The 25,346-nt window shown below is 38.7% G+C and overlaps 1 protein-coding gene across 1 annotated transcript; it reads right to left on the reverse strand.

Moving 5' to 3' along the window:
* Window positions 1-909: 909 nt before the first annotated feature.
* C1D (C1D nuclear receptor corepressor) lies at window positions 910-19,767 on the reverse strand. The gene is made up of 5 exons (XM_006192790.3): window positions 19,620-19,767; window positions 6,359-6,505; window positions 5,538-5,604; window positions 5,174-5,229; window positions 910-2,545 (listed from the first exon to the last, which is right to left on the reverse strand). The coding sequence occupies exons 2-5, from the start codon at window positions 6,494-6,496 to the stop codon at window positions 2,381-2,383; spliced, it is 426 nt and encodes a 141-aa protein (XP_006192852.1). The 5' UTR covers window positions 6,497-6,505; window positions 19,620-19,767; the 3' UTR covers window positions 910-2,380.
* Window positions 19,768-25,346: the final 5,579 nt, after the last annotated feature.

Raw genomic sequence — 25,346 nt, forward strand, 5'->3', positions numbered from 1 at the left:
AATTTTTTAATCTGCAGGGTATCTTAAAAACCAATCAACTTGACAGAACCTCAAATTCCAGGAATGTAAACCATAATTCAAGGTTCAATTTTCCTCTTAACATATTCTATTTTACTAAAATGAATTCCCATCCTGCAACTATGAACAAGAAGAAAATTGTACTTAAAATAATATTAAAAGACCAAATCTCATTATTTAGTATTAGATTAATAGTCTATAATTCTAATCTTAAAAATATCTATAGCTATAACCTCTCCAATTTGTTAATTCCCGCAGAGATTAATATAAGATGTAATTAACATCTAAACTTAGAGCACTGTCATTTGGAACAAACTACGTTAACAAGAACTGCACCATAGTCAAATAGATCAACACATCACCCTTCATGATTCTAAGGTTAATGAGCACAACTTGTCACAAATTCTCCAGTAAATCTGAAAAACTGAATTAAACAAAAAGACCAGTTTTTTTTTCCATAATACTTGATTAAAATAGAAAAAAAGGAGCTGTCTTAACTGGAACTTAGTATGGTATTTAGCAATGTAAATTTCATTAAATGTGAAATAAATGAACAAAAAATAAGCAACCCAGTGCACTTACTATCATCCAGCTCCTTGCTATGTGCTGAATAACAAGTATTTGAAATTAGACATAAAACGGAATACATTCAAACTGTTTTTTACTTCTCCCAATAAACACTTAAAGTAATTACTCAGTTTAAGAATCTTAAGAACCTCCAGTTTCAGAGAATGCAGAGTTGGACTTTGCACAAACCAATAATCTAGCTAAGAATTTTCTGCCACCATATGACGTTTTTCACTTAATTATTTTTTTTCCTTAATGAAATGAGAAATATACAGAAATGCAAGTTATATGCTTCTTTGCAATAAAAAACACAAGGCCACTTCATTTGCTCTTAATAACATTTATTTCTCTCATGAAGTTACTTAGAAAAAAAAAAAAAAACCTAGAAATTTGAGGGGATGAAGGTGAAAAAAGGAGTGAAATAATTATAAACGTTCTTCCACTTCAAACTGTCTGACACCAGAGCCAGAAGACGTTCTGCAACTATCAGTGACTTCCTCTCCGTGTGTCAGAGACAAGTTCAACATGCTTTACAAAATCCATTACATTTTAAGACCATTTCCAATATCTGTGGCCATAAATCAAGAAATTCATTTATTCAAGGTTACTTATGGAGAATTAATCACACAGAAAATTTTAAACTTCTTTTTCAAAAATTAAAGTACTTTACTATACTTGGCATTCCTACACAGAACGATGTGGATTCAAAGACTAAAAGCATTAACAGGCATATGACTAAAAGTCATGGGCCTCGACATTTTTTAAAACTTGGGTTTTTTTTAATATTTAGGATTTTCTGTAACAAATATTACAGAAAAATAAATCAGACTATAAACAGTGACGTAATCTCCTTTGGATTTCTGCTCTGCGTAAGTGGCACTATATAACAGAGGAAGTTGTTCCAAAACACCTGTCTGCACTTGCTATAGCCTCAGAAACGTACACTGAAAAAAAACCTGATGAAGAGAGGCCACGAGAACTGTGGGCGCTATGCGTAAGGAACAAAAATTCATGAACTTCTCTATTCCTCAGCATTTCTAAAACCTACCCTCGTAATTCAAGGACAAGTTTACTCAAAAGAGAAAAATTAAACAGGTCAGCTATACAACATTTACAGCTTTATTGACTGGATACAGCCATTATGCCAAAATTCAGCCATCAATATACAACCTCATTTCCCATCTAAAGTTAATGAGAGTATATTTTACTTCAAATGGGATATAGTGACAAAGTGCCAAGAATTAAAGAATAACCTTAAAGTCTTAATTTCGTACTTCAAATTTCAAAAAAGCAGTAATTCCCAAAATCATGAAAGCATAATGAAATAACTACACAGATTAAAATGGACATTTACATCATTTCATTCTTTCTTAATATTATACAGTGAAAACATGTATTTATAACATCAGCATACTTCATAAAGTTATTATTCATTGAAAATAGACAAATGTTTACAAAGAACATTTAACTTAAATTTCACAGTTGCTTATAAAGTGGCACTTGAAAGATCAACCTATATAAGGAAATAAGTCTTTGTCAAGAGAGATGGTAAACTATAAATATAAAATATACCACAATGTTAAAAACTGCATGGTGTTCTATAAGAAAACCAATAAAGATAACAATCTTTCTGGGGGAAAAAGTATTTAGCAATACAGGTTTAAAATGTCAATTTTATATAAGAATTCAATAAGGAATAAATACATTTAAACCACATCATCATCATCAACTATTTTGTGAAAAACAATAAAAAAATGATGTACTTTTTGAATATCTGTACACCAAAACCAAAAGGTCAATTTTTACTTTTTCCCTTATTGGCAACTTTGGATGCATTTTTAGGTTTTGGTTCCCAGAGAGCATTCTTAACGAATCTTGAGGCTGCACCTCTGTCCAGCTTGCCAGCCTTTTTCTTGTCTGTTATTTCCTTGACTCTGTTCATGTACACTCTGATTCTTTCCTTGAAGATTAAAAAAACAGAAAAAGAAGAAAGGCAATAGATTTACTAAGCTGTTCACCGCCACTAGGTTTCATTGTACTGCACCTCAGTTAAACTCAACAGCGCTGCATTTACTGCCTACTGAGCAGCGCTGGGTAAGAGCAGAGTGAACAGGACAGACGTGGTCCACGCCCTCCTGGAGTTCGCAGCCCGGGGGGAGTGCAGACATGAGAAAGCCACTTCAGGAGTGTTCTGAGTGTTTCAAAAGAGGAAGACCCAGACTAACACGTGGCTACAGAGATAAACACTGCACTGTTTGTATGTGGTTATACTAAATTTTTAAATCTAAAAATCTAAATCCACATACTAACTCTCTTCTATCTGAAGTCCATAATCTAAAACAGAGCTTACTTGCAACATGTCAACTAAACTCTCCAAAATGTTTTCTAAACAGGAAAGGGCTAAGGCAGTATTTAACTATTTACTTTTTTTATATTACCTTCTAGTCTCACAACTAAAATGAGTAGAATGAAAGCACAAGATCTTTCATTCAATTTCATATAAACACATGATATTTTCTAGTGAAACATACTGTCCTAATCAGACAAGGAGAGAAACATGCTAGGGTGCTGCATCATTATGAATCTTCTGAGACCATTAATGAGAATAAAGGGCTATTCTACACTTCAAATGGAGCAACAACGGTGTGAGAGCCATAAAACAGCAGAGTAAATGACTGATCACCACTTAAAAGCAAGCTTCATTACAATAATCAAAAGACTTGTACAAACAGATACAGAAAAATGCAGAACCTCCGAAGGTTTTAATTTTTAAAAATGGACAACTCTGCTCCAAACCCTCTCATGGCTCCCTATTTCTCCCAGAGTTAAAGCCCAAGCCCTCACAACACCACCCAGCCCAGCCCTGCCTGGAATGAGCTTCCCTCACGGAGCCACCCGGCCACGCCTGCTCAACAGCCAGCCTTGTCAGTCAGCCCGGCCTTTACCACCGAAACGGGAGACCCTACAAAAGTACTCTAGTGCCCCTAACCCTGTGCTATTTTCTTCCTTTTCCCCATAACATATAACTTTCTAACGTTCCATATATTCATACACATTTATTATTTGTTTGTTTGTTCTATTATGTTAACTGTTTTTCAACCCCAGACAGTCTGGCACCTGCCACAAAGGCAGGGATATTTATTGGCTTGATTCACTGAGGAATTATCTCACTTGGAAATAATGCCTGGTTCCCAGGAGGCACTCAAATATTTGCTGAATGAATAAAGTGACTATTTTCAATGCCTTTCCCCACGCATGATATATATGACAAACAGGCCTCCTCTCACACAGTAACTCTGTGATCAATTAGCAACGTCTGTCACGAGGTCAGAAGAGGGGAACAGGCTCATGGATGCTTTTTATGTGCCAGCCCTTGTCCGGAATATGAATGTACTCCCCTATGAAGTGGATTCTGAGGGAAAAAGAAGACAGGTGATTTGATCCTTTTCCAATGACAGAATCAAGTACTAAAACACTCCAAATAACTTGGTGTTAAAGACAAAAAGAGGACCTTTATACATGTGAAGACCATACTAGAAAGGTGAAAACAGATGATACGATGTGTACTTCTTAAGACCGAAAGCCAGGACCACTTGTCAAACCAAGATCTTTGGCTCCCACCGCTTCACGTTTTAGCTTTAAGTATTTTTCACAGTTTCCATCTTTAAAAATAAATTTATTCTTCCCCCAAGAAATTTAAAAGACGAATACGTCTTAGTCTACACATCTAAAAACTAAAGACAACAGATCTGGTTTACTCATTTTTTTAAAATGAATGACCAAGTTCTTTACTAAGTTATAACACACACTTGTCAACCACAGTAAGACGAAGATTAGTGTCAAGTGTATTTCACATATATATGTATTTACCTGGTATTTTATAAACAGAAAGAGTAAATTTATTAATATTCTTATTCATAAAACCAAGTCAAGAAGGTAACCGTAAGTTTGATTTCTAATTTTTTCTTTCAAAATTGAATGATTTAATTTCTGAAGTCAGCAAAAACTCCAAGATACCAGACCTTATATACTGTACTTACATATCTAAATGGAATACAAAGACAAACCTAGAAGATTTATTACAGGTTGTAAATATGTCACTAATGCAGAATTACTGGACAGTACACATACAACTGGTGCCAAAAAAGCTTTTAGCTTTGTTGCTGAACTGGATTCTTTACTGCTGAGAAAATGAATTAATGGAAGAATTGAAAAGGTGGAGGAGAAACTTTCCTGTCTTTGCTAGTAAATCAACTAGAATATACTTTAAAGAATTGTGTAAATTAAAAAAAAAAAGGCAGTTGTAGAGATGAACAGGTTTCAAGAATTTATAGGAAAAATAATACAGAAGTTATAAATAATTACTAGAATCATAACATTTTCCTATCCAGAGATTTATATAATACATGGAACACTATTCTCTGACAAAGGTGAGAAAAAGAAAAACTAAAGACATGATGAAATCTGGCTCACTTTCATAATTTCGCCCCCCACAATTAGTGTGATACAGGCACTGCGACTTTAACTTCAGGAATACACAACAGGCAAACATGTAAAATAAAAGGAAATAAATCCACTGCAATCTTACCAATTCCTGCTTTACTGGATGTTCCTTAGGATTAATTCCCTGAGTTGCCAAGTAAACTACAAGAGAAAGATTTCATGGAATAACGTGGGTACATATTAATTAACAGCATCAATTAAAGAAATCCTAGTTACAAAAAAGAAACCACACAAATGATTCGTTAAATCTTAAATTATTCCACCTCTTTGTAATATTAAATTTATGTGTGGCTCATGGGCATCTGGTATTCTAATTTAAAAGAAATAAATATCTGACTATTAAAATTGCTATAAGGTATAACTATATAAATTGCTAGCATTTAAAAATAAATCACTTTTGACACAATAAATAATTTGCTTTCTAATTAACTCTAAAGTAATATACATACCCCAAAACATTGAATTTAATGTGTAAGCAGAAACTAAATCCACTTTTGCCTGTTCAAGTGGGTCCAACTACAAAAAAAAGAGAAAGAGAAAGAGAAAGAAAAAAAGAAATACACACAAACTTTGAGCACCATCAGATATTTAAACTTTCACCAAGCACAATGTATCAAAGAAATGTTTTTTTTCACTTCCTATAATCCAATAACCAAATAACCTGGAAATAATTTGCAAAAAGAAAAGTTTTGTTAAGCAGTAATTTCTGCCCACAAATTTTCACTTCAGGGTACCATCTTTGGTTAAACGAGGAACATGTACAATACAAAAAAAAAATTCTTTTGAATTATTTTAATTTCAAGAGGTATGATCTGGGCTTTGTATGTCAAAAGTAATTTATCAATATAAACACTGTACATGATGCATTTATGTATAAGAAGCAGGCTAAATGCTTAGGCAATACCAAAGACAGAAGAAACATAATGAGATTTGTTTTAGACTGTCAAAGTCAATTTACTCTTTTTGTCCTATAGGGTTTCCAGAAACCCTGATAACATCATTGTAATACTTAAAAGGTCAAAGATAGAGGCTGTCAAAAAGAATGCTGGGAGAACTTTTTTTCTCCCAAATCCAAGTCAAAATAAAATATAGTTAAGAGGTATTTCCTAAGGTTGGAGTTTTGTTGTATTTTTCCCCTAAATTATCCAACACTTAAAAAAATTGAAATAAAGGGAGAAAGGGGCATTTATCTATTTCTTCTTCTACATGTTTCATAACATAGCACTTGGTTTTATGAATTACATGTTTAGAAATCACATATTTAAAATACCTTCTGCAACAACTCATTTCTAGAAACAGACATCATGGTCTTTAGCATCTCATCCACAGCACCAATGGAATTCTCAAATGTTGATAAATACTCATGAATTTCTACTGGATAGTCTTCATTCATTTCTTCGCCTGCCATTATGACCAACTGGAACAAAATTAAATTCTTAGAATTCATATTGGACATAGAGAGATAGCTCTTTAAGTTACAAAAAAAAAAACGTTATATCATGTATTTCAAAAGTGCTGAAAGAGTTGAAACCTGAAGATAATTGAACAAATCTTAGAATATAATCCTGGGCAGGGGGGTATAGCTCAGTGGTAGAGCGCATGCGGGCTTAGCGTGCACGAGGCAATGGGTTCATTCCCCAGTACCTCCATTAAGAAAAAAAAAGAATATAATTCTCGAGCAACTACACACAAACCTCCCCTCTTCCTAACTGGCTTGAGGTGAGACAGGGATGGGGGCGGGGGGAGGGCCAGCGGGGAACCAGGACAGAACCCACCCAAGTTCACTAATGCTACACACAGCAAACCCTCAACCCCTCAATGCTTTTCAAGAACTAAAGATAAGACTACCAAACACGGAATATCAATAATAAAAATCCCAAATTTAAAAAACTTTCTGTTGAAGTTAAAGACCAAGCAAAGCAGTGAAAATGTGATACGTATATCCTATTCCCTAATGCTTGCTGGAAAAAAAAAATGATAAGCAAAGCTCTTTTCATGAAAAACATGTATTTTAGCACTGCTAAATTTAGCTGCTGATCCAGCAGCATAGCATATTAAACCAAAAAATTAGAAATCCTAGGTCTGAAATATTTCATGATTATTTATCACTAAAATCATTTTCAAGCTTATATTTATATTTATATATATTCCTTAAGCTTAAAATAGTAATAAGAAATCCAGGAGTCCATAAATTACATGAAGTCTGTATGCAGAGAGGGGGAAATAAACTATATGGTTTTCGTTTAGGCTAGAGCATACCTGGACAGCTCATTCTTTTAAAATTCATATTTTAAATATTTATATTCACATTCATAATATTTAATATCTATATGAGAAGCACAATCCACAACAATATATTTAATATGGTGTCTAAGACCAAATTTCAGAAGCAATTCCAAGCCACATGTACCATCCTTATGTTTAAAAAATTTCATTAGCTGAAAATACCTCTTTCGTTACATAGCTAAGGAGAACATCAAGAATGTGTAAAAAGCAAACAGCACTAGTCAAACTGAAGCAAAGAGACTCCGGTTTTCCATCCTGCTTGATCAGTGACTTTGTCACCTTAGATAAATCACTGAATCTCTCTGGGCCTCGAATACTTCATCCATAAAATAAGGCAGTGGGTCTAATGGTCTGTAAAGTCCCTGTAGTTCTAAATGTTATGACTATGTCATTTAAGGTTTTAAAGTACTATTCGAATATTTAGTCACAATATATCAACATTTCTGTTCAACAAGTATATTCCACTGAGACATCTGGTTTCATTTAAAATTTAAAAAGTGAAGTCCATGGGACTATCACTACTCACACTGGGAAGTTACTACCCAACTACTGTGCAACCAGCAATTATACAAAGGGCTATGAGAAAAGAAAACCACACAGGATAGAACTGACTTTGTTTCAAAAGGCTCACTAAAAATACGTATCTGTCTCTCATCCTTCCCACAATCTCTCCAGAATGACAGGAGAAATACAAAAATAAGTCCACTGTAATGCTGGCTTGATGTTCTCCTTAGCTATGTGCCCAAAAAGGGCACAGACACACCTGCAGACCTCAACAGTAGAAATTTTTGTGAGCTAAAGAGCAAATGGGATTAGACTGATAGGAAACAGAACCAAGGAGCCTGCAATCCCTTGCAGGCAAAAGAGAAGAAGAATCTAGGAGTAACCCCAAGACAAAGGGCAGTAAGAGCTGGTCCGTAAGGGCGGAAAGCAGCTAATCAATCCCCAGATCTGTGAAAGGACAGCTCCAGCATCACTGCCCAAAGGTATAAGGACAGGGAGAGACCGCACATATAGAGAAGACTTGCAATTTCTTTTCTGTATGTAGAATTATAAACCAGTAAATTTGAAAAATCTGGATGATAAGAATGAGGCGCCAGGGGAAAAAAAATCAATTACCAAAACTAACCTAAAAAGAAGTATATAAACCAAATAGATCATTAACCACAGACAACAATTTTTTAAATTTAAAAATAAAAAATAAAGAAGCCAAAGATCTATGCTCCAAAAAAGTTCCAAGCCTAGAAGATATTATAGGTAATTTCTTCCAAACCTTCAAGAAACAGTTAATTCTTAGGTATTTAACTGTTTAAGAACATAGAAGAAGATGGAAAACTTAGATACCTATTTCACAACATACACAAAAATAAACTCCAGATGAATTTTCAAGGTAAATATGTAAGTGTATTAAAAGAGTATATAAAATATTTATATAATCTAAATGAAACCCAAATGCTATAAAAGGAAATGGCTGACAGACTTAACTACATAAAAACTGAAAAAAAAATCTATATGGTAAAAGTATAGCATAAGCAAAGTTAAATGGCAAGAAACAGCCTGGGAGAAAATATTTGTCAAAATACAACAAAGGATAAGTTCGATTATATAGAGTTCCTACAAAGCATAAAACAGATTAAAACAATGAAGATATCACCCATCAGACTGGCAACAATTTTAAAGATTGGCAAAGTCCAATATTAGCAAAGGTATATACACTAAAGGTGGAATACAAATTGGTACAGATTTCTTACATGCACATACCCTTTGACTCAGGAAATCCTCTTAAGAAAGCAGCCCACGGAAACCCTTGTATACATGCATATAAATTTATTAAAATGGATTCCTCAAACTTTTCTCTGAAAGTGGGGGCTTTGCCTTGCTGGATTTTTCCCTCTGCTGGATCCAATAAGCTTAAAGCATTTTATTCCTCCACGTTAGACAAGAAACAACAGAAACACCTTGACTTCATAACCCCCTCCAGCTAAAGCCCATTTTCTCTCTCTTTTAGAACAAACTCCTCAAAAGCATTGCTTATACTAACAGCCCAGTTCCTCTCTTCCCATTCTTTCTCGAATCTACCACAATCAAGCCCCCTACTTCTCACTCAGAATTGCTCCTGTCAAGGTTACCCCCACAGCCACACTGTACAGTCACTGTATAGTCAATGTCAGTTCTCAGGTCTTGTCATCTGACGTAGCTGACTCCCTTCAGCTGGTCTCCAGGGCATGACATTTTCGTGGTTTCCCTCCTACCTCACTGGTTGCTTTCCTGGTCTTCTTCGTTACAACCTTCTCATATCCTCAGCCTCTTAACCTTGGAGTGCCCAGGGCTGTCCTTGAGTCTCTTTTCTAATTTAGTCCCTAGGTGAGCTCAGGGTTTAAACTACATTAATAAACTGATGACTCTCAGGTTAGCATCTCCAGCCCTGACCTCACCACTGAACTCCAAATTTACCTTTCCAAGTGCTTACTCAATACCTCTCTTTGGCTGTTATAGATTCTCAAATGGAATATGCCCAAAGCCCTAAATGTCTAATCTTGCCTACTTTATCTTGTAATAACCTATAATGGAAAAGAATCTGAAAATACATATACATATAAACATATAAATATGAAGCCAAATCACTTTGCTCTACACTTGAAAGCAGACAAAATATTGTAAATCAACTATACTTCACTTTTTTAAAAAAACCCTACTAATCTTGCCTACTGCAGTCTTCCCCATCTCATTTCATGGCAACTCCACTTTTCCGACTGTTCAGAACTAAAATTACAGAATGGTCCTGGACTCTTCTCTATCACCCTATCTTTAAAAAACATATTCAGAATCTAACCACCTCTAACTCCTACCACTCTGGTCCAAGCCAGTCCAAGCCATCACTGTGTCGTGCCTGGATTGTCACAAAGCCTCCTAAATGGCCTTGCTGTTTCCATTCCAATAGTTTATCATCAAGAAAGCAGAATGATCATCCCAAATCTAAGTAGATTATATCAGGCCTCTGCTCGGAAACTTTCAAAGGCTTGCCACCCCTCCCCCTCATTCCCAGCACTCCTTGTCTCCTTCATCACCTTATGGTCCTTAAGAGCATCTGACATACCTCACTTATTGTCTACCTCCAAAAGAAGATAACAACATGAGAGCAGGAATTTTTGTTTTGTTCACTAGCACTGCCTGGCAGTCAATAAACACTTGTCAAATGAATAAACTGTAACAAAACACTGGAAGTAATCTAAATATTCATCAACAGGGAAACAGCTGAATAGATTACAGCACATCTATCCAAGACAATAGAAAAAATAAAGAATCTTTATGTAGTAATACACAGTAAGTGGTGAAAAAGTCATAGAACATAGTATATAACAAATAATGTGTCTAACATATGCCATTTTTTTTAAACCTGTATATGTAGAGATGTAGAAAAAAGTCTGGAAGGAGACATACAAAAATACACATTCTCTGAGAAGGGGTAAGAATTAGGAAATAGGATCAAAGCACACTCATTTTTTTAACTTTCCATTCTTCATTGTTTAAATCTTGTTATTTCAAAAGGCATGTATTAAAGTTGTAATAAAAAAAACATAACATTTAAATAAAGGCATATTTTAAGAAAGTATTTTGGCTTTTAACAAATACTGCAGGTATAAAAAACACAAAAAGGTCATTATTTAAATGTGAATTTTTTCATCTGATTTTTCTATCAGAAAACATTTCCCCTCTCAAGAATCATGATGGGGATTTTCCTGCAATTATTCCCTGTCCCTAAGCCCCAATAAACAAATAGTTATTTATTGTTAAAATGGGTAAGGGTGAATACTGAAAGCAAGGCAGTAAGTAAGAATAATGACTCTCATTAAACCTGAACTGAACCACTTGCCTTCTTTCTAACTGAAAAAAAAAGAAAGAAAGAAAGAAAGACAGACAGAAAGAAAGAGAAAGAAAGAAAGAAAGGCAAGGCAGATTGAAAAATAAAGGTTCTTCTCTTTTTTTTGTGATTTTTTTTATTGAGTTATAATCAGTTTATGATGTTGTGTCAATTTCTGGTGTACAGCACAATGCTTTCAGTCATACATGTACATAAACTTGTTTTCATATTTTTTCACCATAAGTTACTACAAAATATTGAATATAGTTCCAGTTCCCTGTACTATACAGCATGAACTTCTTGTTAAGGTTCTTCTATTATCAGAAATTCCCCCCAATTCAAATGACTTCTAACATTTGACAGACAGTTCCCGAGGATCCGTTCCTTCCACGGGAAGCGCTGCCAGGAAGGAGCTGCAGAAACTTCCCTCGGTTCCCGCTGCTACTCGGATGCCAGGACAAAGCAGGGAATGTATGGCATTAGCAGCAAAAGTGAACGTTTGAACACGGCTGCCTGTGACCCAGGCACGACTCTGAGGTCTACACATGTGAATTCATTTACTCCTCACAGACAACAAACGAACCCCAGTGAGGTTCAATCACTTGCCCAAGGCTGGACATGGTCAGTGTCCAAAGAGAAAGAGAAGAAGTCAGCCACCTCTGCTCCCGACTCCCTGCCCAGTTTCTACAGGTATTCCTCACCCCTCCACCTGCTCCCTCCAAAACACCGGCTGCAGAGGTGGAGAGAGTGGAAAAGGCATGAGAAGGTGGGGCTGAGGCTCAGGGGCAGAGGGAGGAACCCTGCCCCGGAATCCCTACAGGACGTGCCTGTCATTCCTTCCCTCTCTGGCTGGTGATGAGAGCCACAGCACCAGCAGGAGCAAAGGAGGGGTGCAGGGCGTCACAGGCAGAACTGAAGTCCTCCCCCCTCCTCCCCTCCACCCTCGGCTGCAGGGAGCTCAGTCCAGCGGGGCGCCGGGGAGTCACCCCCCATCCCCCTAGTCCTGTCAGTATGGCTTTCTTCATCTCCTTAGCCCCAAGCCTTTCTCCATACTCACTGACCAGGTCACTTTCAGAACCTCTGAATAGGTCCCCACTGTCAATTTTTCTCCACTCTCAATTGTAGGATGTTACAAAATGTGATTTTTCTATAAAGACAGTCTGATCATGGTACGCCCCTGCTTTAAATCCTGCGACAGTTCCCCACTACCTGAAAGACAAACCCCAAACCTCTCAGTGTGGATGTCAGGCCCATTACAATGTGGCCCAATGTAATGGGCCTGACCCCATCTTTTGTTGCTCCCCTCTTCCAGTCCTATAGCTGTAGCCCTGAGGGCAGTTTTCCAAATGTTCCACACCCATCCAGTCTAACCTTTCACCCCAGGTTTTCTATACATGACCCACCCTCCCTACTTGGCTAGGTTCAAACCCTGCTTATCTCCAGGAGTAAGATCAGGCTTCCCTTCAACCAGTAAGACTTCTCTGAGTGCCACCGTCCCCGCCTCTCAGTCTGGATAACCACCACTAGGAGTGGCTGTCACTTAAAACACTATCTGGTGACATGCACTGATTTACTTCACTTCCCTTTGACTACAAGCTCCTTGAGAGGGCAATGCCATGTTGATGTGTCACCAGTGGCTGACACACTGAATGACTTAATGTCTCAATTTGCCCAAGACAGTCCCAGTTTATGCCACTGCTCAGCTTCCCACTTCTCTCTCGGAAGCCCTAGTTTGAGCAAATAAACTATAGGATCACCCTAAACAAAAGGATGTGCTCTGAGCCTTGCCACCACTCCTCACCCCATCTTGTTAGAGAACAGGAGAGTGGAGGAAATGGCTCCTGGTATCAGCTGGGGTTCAACCAGAGCAGCAGAACCAGGAGGAGACATTCTGAAGAAACGGGTTTATGCAATTGTGTGGCTGGCTAAATAATTCTGAAATCTGCAGGGCAGGCGGGCAAGAAAGGGCATGCTGGACCTCTTGGCCACAAGCTGAAACTGCTGTCCACAGGTGGAGTGTCTTTTTCGTCAGGGAGGCCTCAGCGCTGCTTCTAAAGCCTTCTAGCTGCATGAATCAAGCCCACCCAGATTATCCAGAATAACCTCCCTAACAGGTTGGCAAGTAAGTCAACTGTTTGTGGATTTTAATTACTTTTTTGAACACCTTCACAGCAACACCTAGTTTGGTGCTGGACTGAATGTCTGGGGGCTGCAGCCTAGCCAAGCTGACACAGCAAAAGGCCACCACACTCCTTTCAGCTTCCAGAACTACAGCAAGGAAAGATACATCCTCGGCGTCACAAACTGTTGCTCTGACAGCACTCTTCCACGACAGTCGTGACAGCGTTGATTGTCAAGATTCTCAAGTAATAAAACAAGAGTTCAAATTCCAGCTAACAAACATGGAAGAAGTGGTAACTTTTCTTTTAATCACCATTTTGCAGCCTCTGATGAAATTACAGATTCGGGCAATGATCACCGAGAGATAAAAGGAGATGTTTACAGCAGAGGAGTGAGACTGTCACTTCCTGAACCCACAGATCAGTCTTCACATTACTAAAAGTAGGGCACAAACATACCACGCACCTCCTGATGTGAGGCAATGTGACGTACCCAGCACCATCTGTGTAGTATTTCCAACTCCCCCAAAAAGCTGAATCTGAATATAACTGAGTCTCTACAGCTAACTTTCAATTTATAGGAAAAACGGAGGACAGAGAAACAACGTAGTACCACAAGACAGCAAAGAGGCGAATCCGGAAGAGAAACACCCTCCAGGACAACTGACGGGGTTTCCATAACAAGTAACCGGCGTGAAGAAAAACCAAGAGAAGGGAGAGGCAGCAGGGAAAGAAGAGGCCTACTCTGAGCTCTAACAGCTGAACAGAATGTGGAGACCTTGTGTGGATCTTGATTCAAATCAACTAAGTGTAAAAAGATATTTCTGAAAGAAAAAAATTCAAACCTGGATCGTGTATTAGATGACACTGAGAAATTACTGATAATTTTGCTATGAAGTTAGAATTCAGCTATGAAAATGGCATTATAGTTACATAAGAAATTGCCCCCATCATTTAAGGACGTATACCGATGCACATAAAGGTAAAAGCACAGGATATGTTGAATTTACCTTCAAAAAAAAAGCTAGCCCTCAAGGGTTCATCCCACTTTGAGAACAAAGATAAGAAGCCATGTACTTTATTTCTACAGTGAAATTAGATCATCAACCCACAATTTAACTTGTAAAATAATAACCCAGTTCATAAACTGGGGAACACTTAAGAAGAAATCATAGTCTAAAATACTCAACTGAACCTCATTTCAATCCCAAATATAACTCGGGGTGAGGGGAAGGTAGGTTGCTAGGTGTTCACCAGATCTCCGTGATAGTTGCTGATCAACTTATAAAAACAAGACAGAGCTTGTGGCCTCAAACGAGGTTTGTACTAACATTTCTGACAAAGGCTGACATTCCAGAGTGTCTAATCACTTCCATAACGTCACAAATTTCCTTCAAAAAAAAAAAAAATCCTGATACCTTATATCTTTACCTGGCCCTTATTAAAATGTAAGCCTGCAAAAATAAATAAGCAAACAAACCAAGTCTAAAGTCAAATGAAAAACTAGGGGGAAACAGCTGCAACATACAGATAAAAGGAGCCTCTACAAGGCAACTTAACAGCGCACAAGAACACCTACAACCCATGGCGGGAGGGATCTAGCTCAGTGGCAGAGCGTGCGCTTAGCATGCCCGAGGTCCTGGGTTCTATCCCCAGTACCTTCATTAAAAAAATAATAATAATATCTACAACCCAAAAGAAAAATGAACAAAGAAAATCAGCAGCTTGCGTATGAAGGAATCCAGACGACCAACAAGCATAAAGAAAGCTACTCAATCTTACTCATAATTAAAGAAACATAAATCGCCAGAACAAGATGCCATTTTTCACCTTCAAACAAGCAAAAATCAAGATTGACAGAAAATACGGGCAAAGGTGAGGAGAAACAGCCTCTCATTCACCATTAACTGAAGTGTAAACTGAGCATTCTAGGGGGCAATTTGGCACTATGCTTTTAAAATTGTCTATGCACAAATTCTCTGACCTAGCTATTTTACTTCTCAAAATGTTCATTTTCACACAAGATAACGTTCAAGGATGTCCACTGCAACGCTCTTTAAAACACACCTTAAAGCAGGGAACAACCAATGTGTCCTTTGGCAAGGACGACTTCAATAACTTTAGATATGTCCATTCAATAAAATACTCTGCAGCAGAGAAAAATATGAAGGAGAGCTTCAATTCCTAAGATACATTAAGTGAACAAAAACTGAAAAACAACATATAGAATACAAACCATTTGTTTTTAAGAAAAAAGATAATAGGAATATGGAGGTGTACATGTATAGGCATGTGAGTTTCTTAAAGGATACAGAAGAAACAACCGTGGTTACTGCTGGGAAATGAAAAAGCAGGAAGGTAAAGGAGCACATTTTATGTTACACTCTCAGAATCAGGATTTTTAAACAATAATATCTGTAACATACCACAGTGATAAATTTATAAATAAAATTTTCAATTGTCTGAAATTTACTTTATTCCCAAATATGCCAGATAAAATGTCATTTCCCCCAACTTACCAGCTACAGTCAAACCTATATTCTTTAGCTCCATTATATTCAAAGAACTATATGAATGGACTGCCTCCTCTACACCTAAATTTCCAGCCTCCATAAGGCCATTTTCCCCCTAGTCTCATGCTACAAAAGCCTTTCTAGCCTCGTTCTCTCCCTGGAAACTCCTCCTAGAACTGCTGTGAGGACTCCCGGCCACCACCGTTTTCTGCCCGCTTCACTCAGCTCCCTCATCAACAATGCTTTCTCAGGGAAGCAGCCCCTCTTGCCTCAGACTAAGTCACATCCACTAGTTACTCAGTCTCACAGCACCACGTATTGCTCCACGTCACTGCTGTAATTTATGCTTCTGTGATTATTCGATTAATGTCTGTCATCCACGCTGGACTGTAAGCGCCTTGGTGCAGGGCAAGTCTTTGCTCACTTACATTCCAAGTATCAGAGCAGCATGTTATAGGTGCTAACTAAATAGGTTATCTATTGAGTAAATGACTCCTTAGTGCCTGGCATGGAGTAAACACTGAGTAAATGGTATTCATTTACATGGCATCGTAGGGTATGTGTTAGGAAGAGGGTAGGGATAAATAAAGGAACTGTCAGACAACCGAGAGGACCCAGTTGGAGTTGGGTAGCATTAATTTGGGTCTTTTGTGAATTTTTTTCAGCAGTGTTCAGTAGGCCTGGAGCAAGAATGATAATCCAGAATGAGGAACTGGCTAATGGACACAAAGGAAAGGATTTGCAAAAGCATCTTTAAGACAACTGACTGGGAGGTATGGCCTTGAAGGAGCAGAAGCAAGCATTTTTCCTCTGCTTAGAATACCCCCTCCCCACACCTCTCCCTTGTCTTCTGGGCCTAGTAAAACCTATTAATCCTTTACAACCCACATCAGATGCCCCCTCCTCTATAAAGGTTTCCATATGTCCCAAACAAAAGTAATCTCTTCTTCCTCTTTGGCTTCCAAGATCCTCCAGGCTTAGTAATCATTTAGCCATCAATAACACTCCTCTTGTATCTTGATAAATCCAAAGGTGTCAATCCTTCTTCATCTGATCCATAAACTGCATCCAACAGTGAACACATTACTCCACCATGAATTCCACAATGCTAGACTCTCCAAATTGTCCTCATGCCTCATGAGATGTTCATTCTGTCTCCTTTGCTGGGTCTTCATCTCCCCAAACCTATAAAGGCTAAATGCCCAAGTACCAGAGCTTGTGCTGCTTCCCTTTTCTACTTACATTCACTTCTTTGGTGACCGTCTCCAGTTTCTTGACCACCTGTTTACTGACAATTCCCAAATGTTCTTTTCAGGCAAAGACTTCCCTACTGAACTCCAGACTTGGTAGACTCAAATGCCAACTCAACATCTCCACTGGGACAACTAACAGACATCTCCAACTTAACACGTCATACCTGAACTCCCAATCCTCCCTCACAAACCTACTCCTCCCATAGTGTGCCTCTTTTCAGTTAATGACACCTCCACCCTTCTCGTTGCTCAAGCCCCACTGACAATTATCTTACTTTTACAACCCACATTCAATCACAAGCAAATCTCTTAGCATCACCTACAAAATACACCCAAAACTGAACTGCGACTCACCACAGTCACTTCTTTCCAACTGTGAAGCCACTATCATCTCATCTGACTTATTACAACACCTTCCTAATTAGTCTTCTGGCTTTGTCCTATCCTCCTTGCCAACAATCTGCTCTTAACACAGCAGGCAGAGCGATTCTGTTAAAAACCTAAGTCAGATCATGTTACTCCTCTGCTCAGAACTTTCCACTGGTTATTTACCCACTGGACTGTTCCTTCAAAGGAGGATTCATGTTGTATGACATTTGTATCTCCACATGACTAACATCAAGTCTTGCTACATATTAGGTACTTAGTAACTATTTACTCACTAATTGAAACCAGTGAAAGTAAACTGGAACCAAATTTTGGAGAATCTCAATATCAGATTACAGTTTGGACTTAACAGATATTAGGAAGTCACCATGTGGGTCCAAAAGAAATTTATACAATAATGTACATCCTGGACCTGTTCCTATCCCTATGCTAAGTAGAGTTATATACAATTTTGAACTAAGCCAGGGAACAAATCAAATATATAATTTTGCAGAGAACTAGAGAGACATCTGCAGATGTTGCACCAGAATTCTATTAATGTAATGAATTTTGCACTGCATTACCTTAAAAAATAGTGAAACATACACACAACAATCTCTCAATAAATACTGCTCTTTGGCAGATAGTCCATGTTAGTGTCACCTGTTAACTCTCCTTCAGACTTAAAGTCCCAGAGAAAAGATGGACTTCTTCCTTTTAAAGATGTTAACCTCTAAAACACAAACTTACCCCAAAGTCTGATCATAGAAAAAGATATAAACTACAAAGAGGTTGCTCAAGATTGAGATGAGTAATTACATCAGAATACAATGAAATTACTTCTGATGTTTAATTCTAATATTTAATCTGAAGAGTTTTCAAAATTATAGATATGATGCAGCAAAATGGTTACCTTCCAAACCATGGAATTTGCTGGTGACAATATTCTCATCTCATCTCAGGGCTACGATGCAGGTTAAATGAGTAATATTGGTAAAGTTTTTAGAAGAAGGCCTGTCTCAGAACTCAATACGTTAGCTAGTAATATTTGTTATTATTTTACTAAAGTGAAAATGATCAAACACCCTAACCCCCTGGGGACTACTTAGAGCCACACTTGAAGGGTCAACTGTCTGGAAACAGTAGCTAACTGAGATAACATATTGTAAAGAGTCATTTGAAAAATTTAAAGCAGTTATGAAAAATTATATCACCTCTGAACTGTGATACATACAACATAACTATTTGAAGGCAGCTATAACACCTTTCAACTCAAAATTCTTTGGATTATTTTGAAAAACCATTGTTCACACTACCATTATCTTATCTTTCAATAAAATAGTTGAGTTCTCTCATTTCTACCAATCACAAACGACTCTCGAAATTTCAACAGGGAATTATTTGGTTATTTTCGGATCCAGAATCAACATACGATTAAGTCTCAGACCAGTCTTCTATAAGGCAGTCCAAATAGATTAATAGTAGCAAACATCTCACTGGGACCGATACATCTTTATCAAGCCAAAATTGAATTGCAGTCAACAAACAGCAAGACACGAAAGCTCTTTTCAAACACAAGTGTGAGTTACACTAAACTTTCCCGGGCCATAAAGAAAAACCATTTTTTTGAGATTCCATTAGATTTCACCTTAAGGTCGAAATCAACCTATCACCTCGGGGGGGAGGGGGGTGGTAATACTGCAGCGGCAGACAGTCCGTCATCAACGTTCGTGAACGATAAACGTGGATGGCACTGGAAAGCTACACCTCTACACCTTCCACTTTGGCCTTCCTCCCGCAACAAGGTTTGAAGGCAGCTGAAAATTAACCGTGAAGTCACGTGCTTTCAATCTCTCCGCCCTCCAATACTTGAAAGGCGGAGCTAAGAAGCGAAGAAAAAGCGGAGAGGCGCGAGCGGCCAAGGTAGGCCGAAGCCAGCAAGCAGCCACAGACAAGCGGAAATAGGGGTCCCGCAACGACGCTGCCCCAACGTTCGCATTCGCGGAAGGCTGCGCAGGTCGGCCCCGCTCCTCACAGTCAGCGGGAGGAGTTACAAGGTACGGGGTGTCCCAGGAGAAGCGGACTTAGACAGAAGCACGAGAAAAACCCGAACGCCAGCTCTGAATAATACCTTGCGGGCCTTCCACTCCTGCCTCCCGGAAAGCGGTCGGCGGCGGTGACGTCAATGGCGCGCCGGCTCTGTCCGCGGCGCGAGCGGCGCTCTCCGATGACCTCACGCCGCTCGCCCCGCCCCTTCGCCCCTTTTCCTTCCGCCCTCAGAGGCGGTCCTCTCAAACGCCTCGGGCCGAAGCTGTGAGAGGAAGCTGGCGCGGGGTGCGGGCGCCTTTTTCTGGAATTGTATTTGGCCGGCGCCCACTCTAATACAAATTGAGCGTATTTAACCAGAAAGAAAAAGTTCGTTACTAAAGCTTTGTTCAGGTTTTTACGTTCCCTGAAATTCATTCCAGGACCCAGGTTCTTCCTACACTCCCAGTGTCCGCCTCAAAATTAGCCTCCAAAGCAGTTTCCCCAATTATCTCTGGTGAGAGGACGGGTTCTATATTTTTCCAATCCACCGCTAAGAGATTCTTTGTAAAATACATTAAAAAATGAATTGGTTGGAAAATGGGGTGGGGGAGATGGGCAAAATGCAAGCCCAGATTTCTAATTATTTCAATAAACAAAACTACATGTCAATAAATACAATCAAAACTAACATAAGAATTGCGAAGTCTGTACGTATTGTTCATTGAACAACTAAGAGTATCCGTTTTACATTACTGACTTCATTATTCCCCAATTGTAATTTAACAAAAAGTTACGCATGAAAAAGCGATTCCATGTATTAAATGCCTGTCGAAGCAGTTTGAACAAACACCGTGTGTGTCAATAGCTAAAATGTTTTAAGGGCAAATGAGCTTGTCTGGTTTGCTACTATAATCTAGTGGGATTAAAGACAAGGTTTCTGGTTGAGGGTGGTATCTAAACTCTTCCTCTGTTTTGTTTTCACACTCAGTAGAGAAACTAGTCTCACAAAGGGAAGTTGATGGGAAGAGGAATTTTCAAAGCAATTGCTGCAAGCTAAGAATATTCATTTTTTAACTTTTATCTAAAATAAAACCAATGATGGCATTTTCAGAATTCTTCAATCCGTCATCATCAGTTCCAACAATTTATCCTTTAAAGTTATCCTTATAATTAAATTATCTCTTAATGAAAGAAATGGATTCCAAATTTTATACATTGGTAGAGTCACAATCACAAACTAACCTTAAAATACCACAAGTTGCAATACGGTTCTACTACGCATGACCAGTACACAATTCACACAACGTGCAACTCACAATGTGAGTTCAACAACATGCAAACTAAGCTATACACATTTCTAGAAACCCAGTTCACTGATCTTGGTTGTTGGAGTGATGCTATATGGTCCTAAAGTTTTTTAATGATTATTCTCAATTTCTGCATCCATTGTGGACAAGTAATGATAAATAATTCAAGGATTGGCACAAGTCCACAGACTACACTTTGAGTAGCACTGTCCTTGAGAGTTGTGTGCTTAACCTTACCACAAAGACTACTGAGACCTGGGAGGACTGAAATACCAGAATATCAGAATAACTCAGAACCTGACCGTTCATCCTGCACCAAAGTGAGAATGAGGCTTCAAGGCAAATTGTCACATCTTGTGTGGTTTAGGTCCTTGGGAAGCAAACACTGAAATGGAGTTAGGAGCACAAGGAGTTTGGGAATGTGGGGGATGTAGAGATGTCTCTGAAAGATAAAGAGGAAGGAAACAGGATTGAGCAGAAAGCCTCAGACCATGATGGACATCTGACAGTCTCTCACCAACCCGATGGTGAGTTCCAGAGCAAAGAGTGCCCCTCAGAGCAGACCACGTGGGGCAGAAATAGCCAGACACTAGCGCCCACCTCTACCTCTGTGTTCAGTTATTGACAAGAGCATGGCTTCAGCTTAAAGAATGAGACAGAGCCTAGAGTTGCTGCCAACTGGCAGCTCTCAGTTAACTGCACTTCTGCAACCAAATGGTTAATTCTTTCGTAAAGGGAGATCTGAGGGGCACACCTCCTGAACCACCCTACACCTAACCATCAATAGCACAGTAGCCCTGCAATCCCATAATTTATTCAACAAATATTTACTGAGTCCCTATTAAATGTCAGACTCTATTCTACATGTTCTAGGTAGAGCAGCGAACAAAGTCCCTCCTCGTATGATGCTTACTTTCAAATTTACCTTTGGGAGCATCTTCCCCTATTCTTTTCCTCCCTTTGCCTCCACTTTACTCCCCTATTCTTTTCCTTCACAGCACTTTTTTCTCCTGTGACTCCTGATTCGAACATTTAAGCCTTCCAGGTGCATGCCTGAGTATTGCTGCCAGTTGCATGCCAGAGAATGCCCAGATGGTGAGACTTTTCTACCTTGAAACCCAGAGTAGGAGTTCCTAGAGGATGAGCCATTGATGCCATCACCATCTCTACTGTTAAGACCACATACTCGAAAATTCCTAGGGGAAAACACAGGCAGGACACTGACATTCTATACACAGCCAGTCTTATGCTAAGGAGCTGAAACTGATTAAAGGATCGTAGAGCTAAGATTCCTTCCCTTTGACAGCACACATTTGCATTTACTTTGTTATTTTCTTCTTTAAAGGTTTAAAGGAGCTCCTCCTGATAACAGTATTTATGCTTTGTCTTCATGTATTCCCTTCCTACTCACTATTCCATAAGCTCCCTAGGAAGCTATGGTGTCTGCAGATAAAAGTGCCAAGTCATTTCTGATTTGCTTCCATCAGAATCACATTATCAACTTTACAAGATGTTAATTAAGGAATAAGAGACAATTGGGTGTGTTTTATGAGGCTATGATGACAACCTCACATGCCCAGTGGGTGAGCCAGCCCTGAGGGTGAAAATGCAAGTGTTTCCGGCTGTTGCTCACTCAGGGTTAATGGCTCCATCAAACACACCTTAACCTGGAGCTTCTTCTAGTTCCGTAGTAGGGGATGAATCATTTCTTTTGCTTGGGGATTTTGCCCAAGCAGGTCCTCTGAGGCTGAAGGAAAAATTTAAAGCTCTATCTCCCAATTTGTCCCCTGGTTCCTCCCCTCACCCCCTCCAGGGAGGAGTAGCTGGGAAAGCTCTCACTGAAGTCAGTGGCCTTGATTTCCCAGGACCACCGAGAAGCCCCAACAGCCCTTATCAGGCAGATTAATTTATAGGATTCTACATCACAATGAATATTTGAAGAGGTGCTGAGTCCTGCCCTTTTCCAAAGAAAAGCTAAGCCCTATAGGCAAAAAGAACGTTGAAGGTGAAAAAAAATTATCCAAATAAACTCGAAAACCTGTTATGCTAACAAAATAAACAAAAGTGTGGAAACAAGTATCCTGGACTCAAACAAGACTGGAGATGTTTGAGCAGAGGCATTTGTGGTAATTTGCACTATTTTGGACTTGCTCTATGCTGTGACTTCTGCTAATTGGAAAATAAATAGCTCCGTGGAAAGGGCCCCATTTTGGGGTATAAATCTTCTGCAAAACTTGTGTCCCTAGGGTGAAATAGTTGCATCTGGATACAAGAGATAATGGGCTTGAAAATCCAAATTACCAAAATTGGCTTAATCTCATCAACAACATAAATCATTCTCCACATTCAGAAACTAAGTATTTAACATGAAAGGTGGGTAGAGTGTTGCTTGGTTCTGTTTGCTTCGCTTCACTTTACAGGGCCGGTAGCGGAAATTTCACATTTTCATTAGCAAGCGTCCTTGATGTGTGTTTCTTTAATTCCAAATGTAGAGGAATCTGGTTTTTTGGTTTTTGGTGGTTTTTTTTATGTTTGTTTGTCTTTTTTTGTTTGTTTTTAATGGCAGTACCAGGGATTGAAGCCAGGACCTCACCTGCTAAGCATGTGCTCTACCATTGAGCATGAGCTCTATCATCTCCCTGTTCGTCCTTTTCCTAATTTTTTGCTTTTTTGCAGGGGGAGGTAATTAGGTTTATTTATTCATTTATTTATTTTAAATGGCAGTACTGGGGATGGAACCCAGGACGTTGTCCCTGCTAAGCATGTCCTCTACCCGTGAGCTGTATCCTCCCCCTCCCCCGAATCTCTGCTTTGATGTCTTATATCAATTTGTTCCTTTCATATTACATAATAAATAGCATCTCACTGCATTATTTTCATGACATTTCCCCAAGCACCTGTCAGCCTTAAGAGCAAAAATCTCAAAGAGATCAAGTCTCCCTGAATCTCTCCCTTGGCAGCCAACACACAGGGGCTGGAGGGACCCGCCCCAGTCTGACACCTCTGTTGTTTCCTTTTGTCTTTCATTTTCATCAGTGTCTCTGGTCTTTAGCTGCAAAATCATCTAATTGCAGCTCAGAGGAGGCGGCATAGCAGTGTAATGTGCTGTAGGGAGTTTGATCTGCATTCAAATCTGACACTTTTTGTAAACTCCCCATCTAGATGTCAGTTCTTAAGGACAGTGACCTCTTTTCTCACTAATTTCTTTTCCAGTGCTTGGTACATTACTATAATCCTATCTGGAAGTTGACTGGCTAATTGATGAGTAGATTCATCTTTTTACCTATTATATAAAGGAAAGGCTAAGAAACGTGTAAACTGGTTAATATAAAGAAAGAAATCTGGCATCGTGTTCCTCACAAGGAACAAAAATATAGTGGGAGTGTTATACTAACAAAGTTGTTGGCAGAAAGAAGCACACCTATTTCATGAAAGGGAAAAACAATGTTGCCTTCAGTTGGTGCATCGCAATGTAATGTGTATAGTATTTCAGAAAAAATATATATAGTTATATAAGGTAATGGCATTTGGCTAAATTTTTATTCTATTTTCCAAATATTCTGTGAAAATGTTATATCATTTTGAAATTAAGAAATACAAGGCAAAAAGGCAGATATAGTTTAATCCATTAAAAAAAATCTCGAGGGAGGGTATTGCTCAATGGTAGAGTGTGTGCTTAGCATGCACAAGGTCCTGGGTTCAATTCCCAGTACCTCCATTAAAAACTAATTAAAAACTTTATTACCTTCCCTCTACCCTACAAAAAAAAAAAAGAAAAAGAAATCTTATCTCTTTCATTAGAAAATTTTAGAATAAATAAGATATTCCATTTAAAAATAAGTGGATTGGGGAAAAGTCAGCCTTTAGAAGATTTCCACTCTGAAAAGGAAAGTAAAATTGTATTAATAAAAATAATTTTTACTAAAAATTGGGGTATTGGTAGCACATAAGGCTATTAGAGCTTCAGAAGTCGCAAAAATAGACTTTGTAAAGGTAATTGCAGCTGCAGACACAGTATTTTAGATAAAATCATCATTCTAAATAGGTGGTCTTTACTTTAAATCCTTAACGTAAATCAGTCGATGAATAGTTTAGCTGAATCTCGAGTGCATATGTTTGTCTTTTCTCTGTCTAAATGTTTGCCTCAAACCAAATCAGTTCAGTTGTGCTTATACGGTAGAACCTGGCCTAGACCAGGATAACATAATAGGCAGGAAAGACAGGCCAGAGTCCAAATACTTACAGCTTAAGGAAGACAGGAACATCGCTGAGATGACCACAGCCATGAGGCCAAATCCTACACCTCTACGATGATTTGTAAACAGCTGTTACAGGTTGAGGTACGTCACCCTCAGAAGATGCTGCCATCCTAACCCCCAGTACCTATGAATGTAACCTTATGTGATAATAGGATCTTTGTAGATGGCCAAGCTAAGAGGAGATCCTTAGGGTGGGCCCTAACTCAGTATGATTTGTGTCCTTGTAAAATGGGGAAAATGGGGACACAGAGACAGAGACACACA

This window comes from Camelus ferus, chromosome 15 (assembly GCF_009834535.1).
Source record: "Camelus ferus isolate YT-003-E chromosome 15, BCGSAC_Cfer_1.0, whole genome shotgun sequence".
NCBI lineage: Eukaryota > Metazoa > Chordata > Mammalia > Artiodactyla > Camelidae > Camelus > Camelus ferus.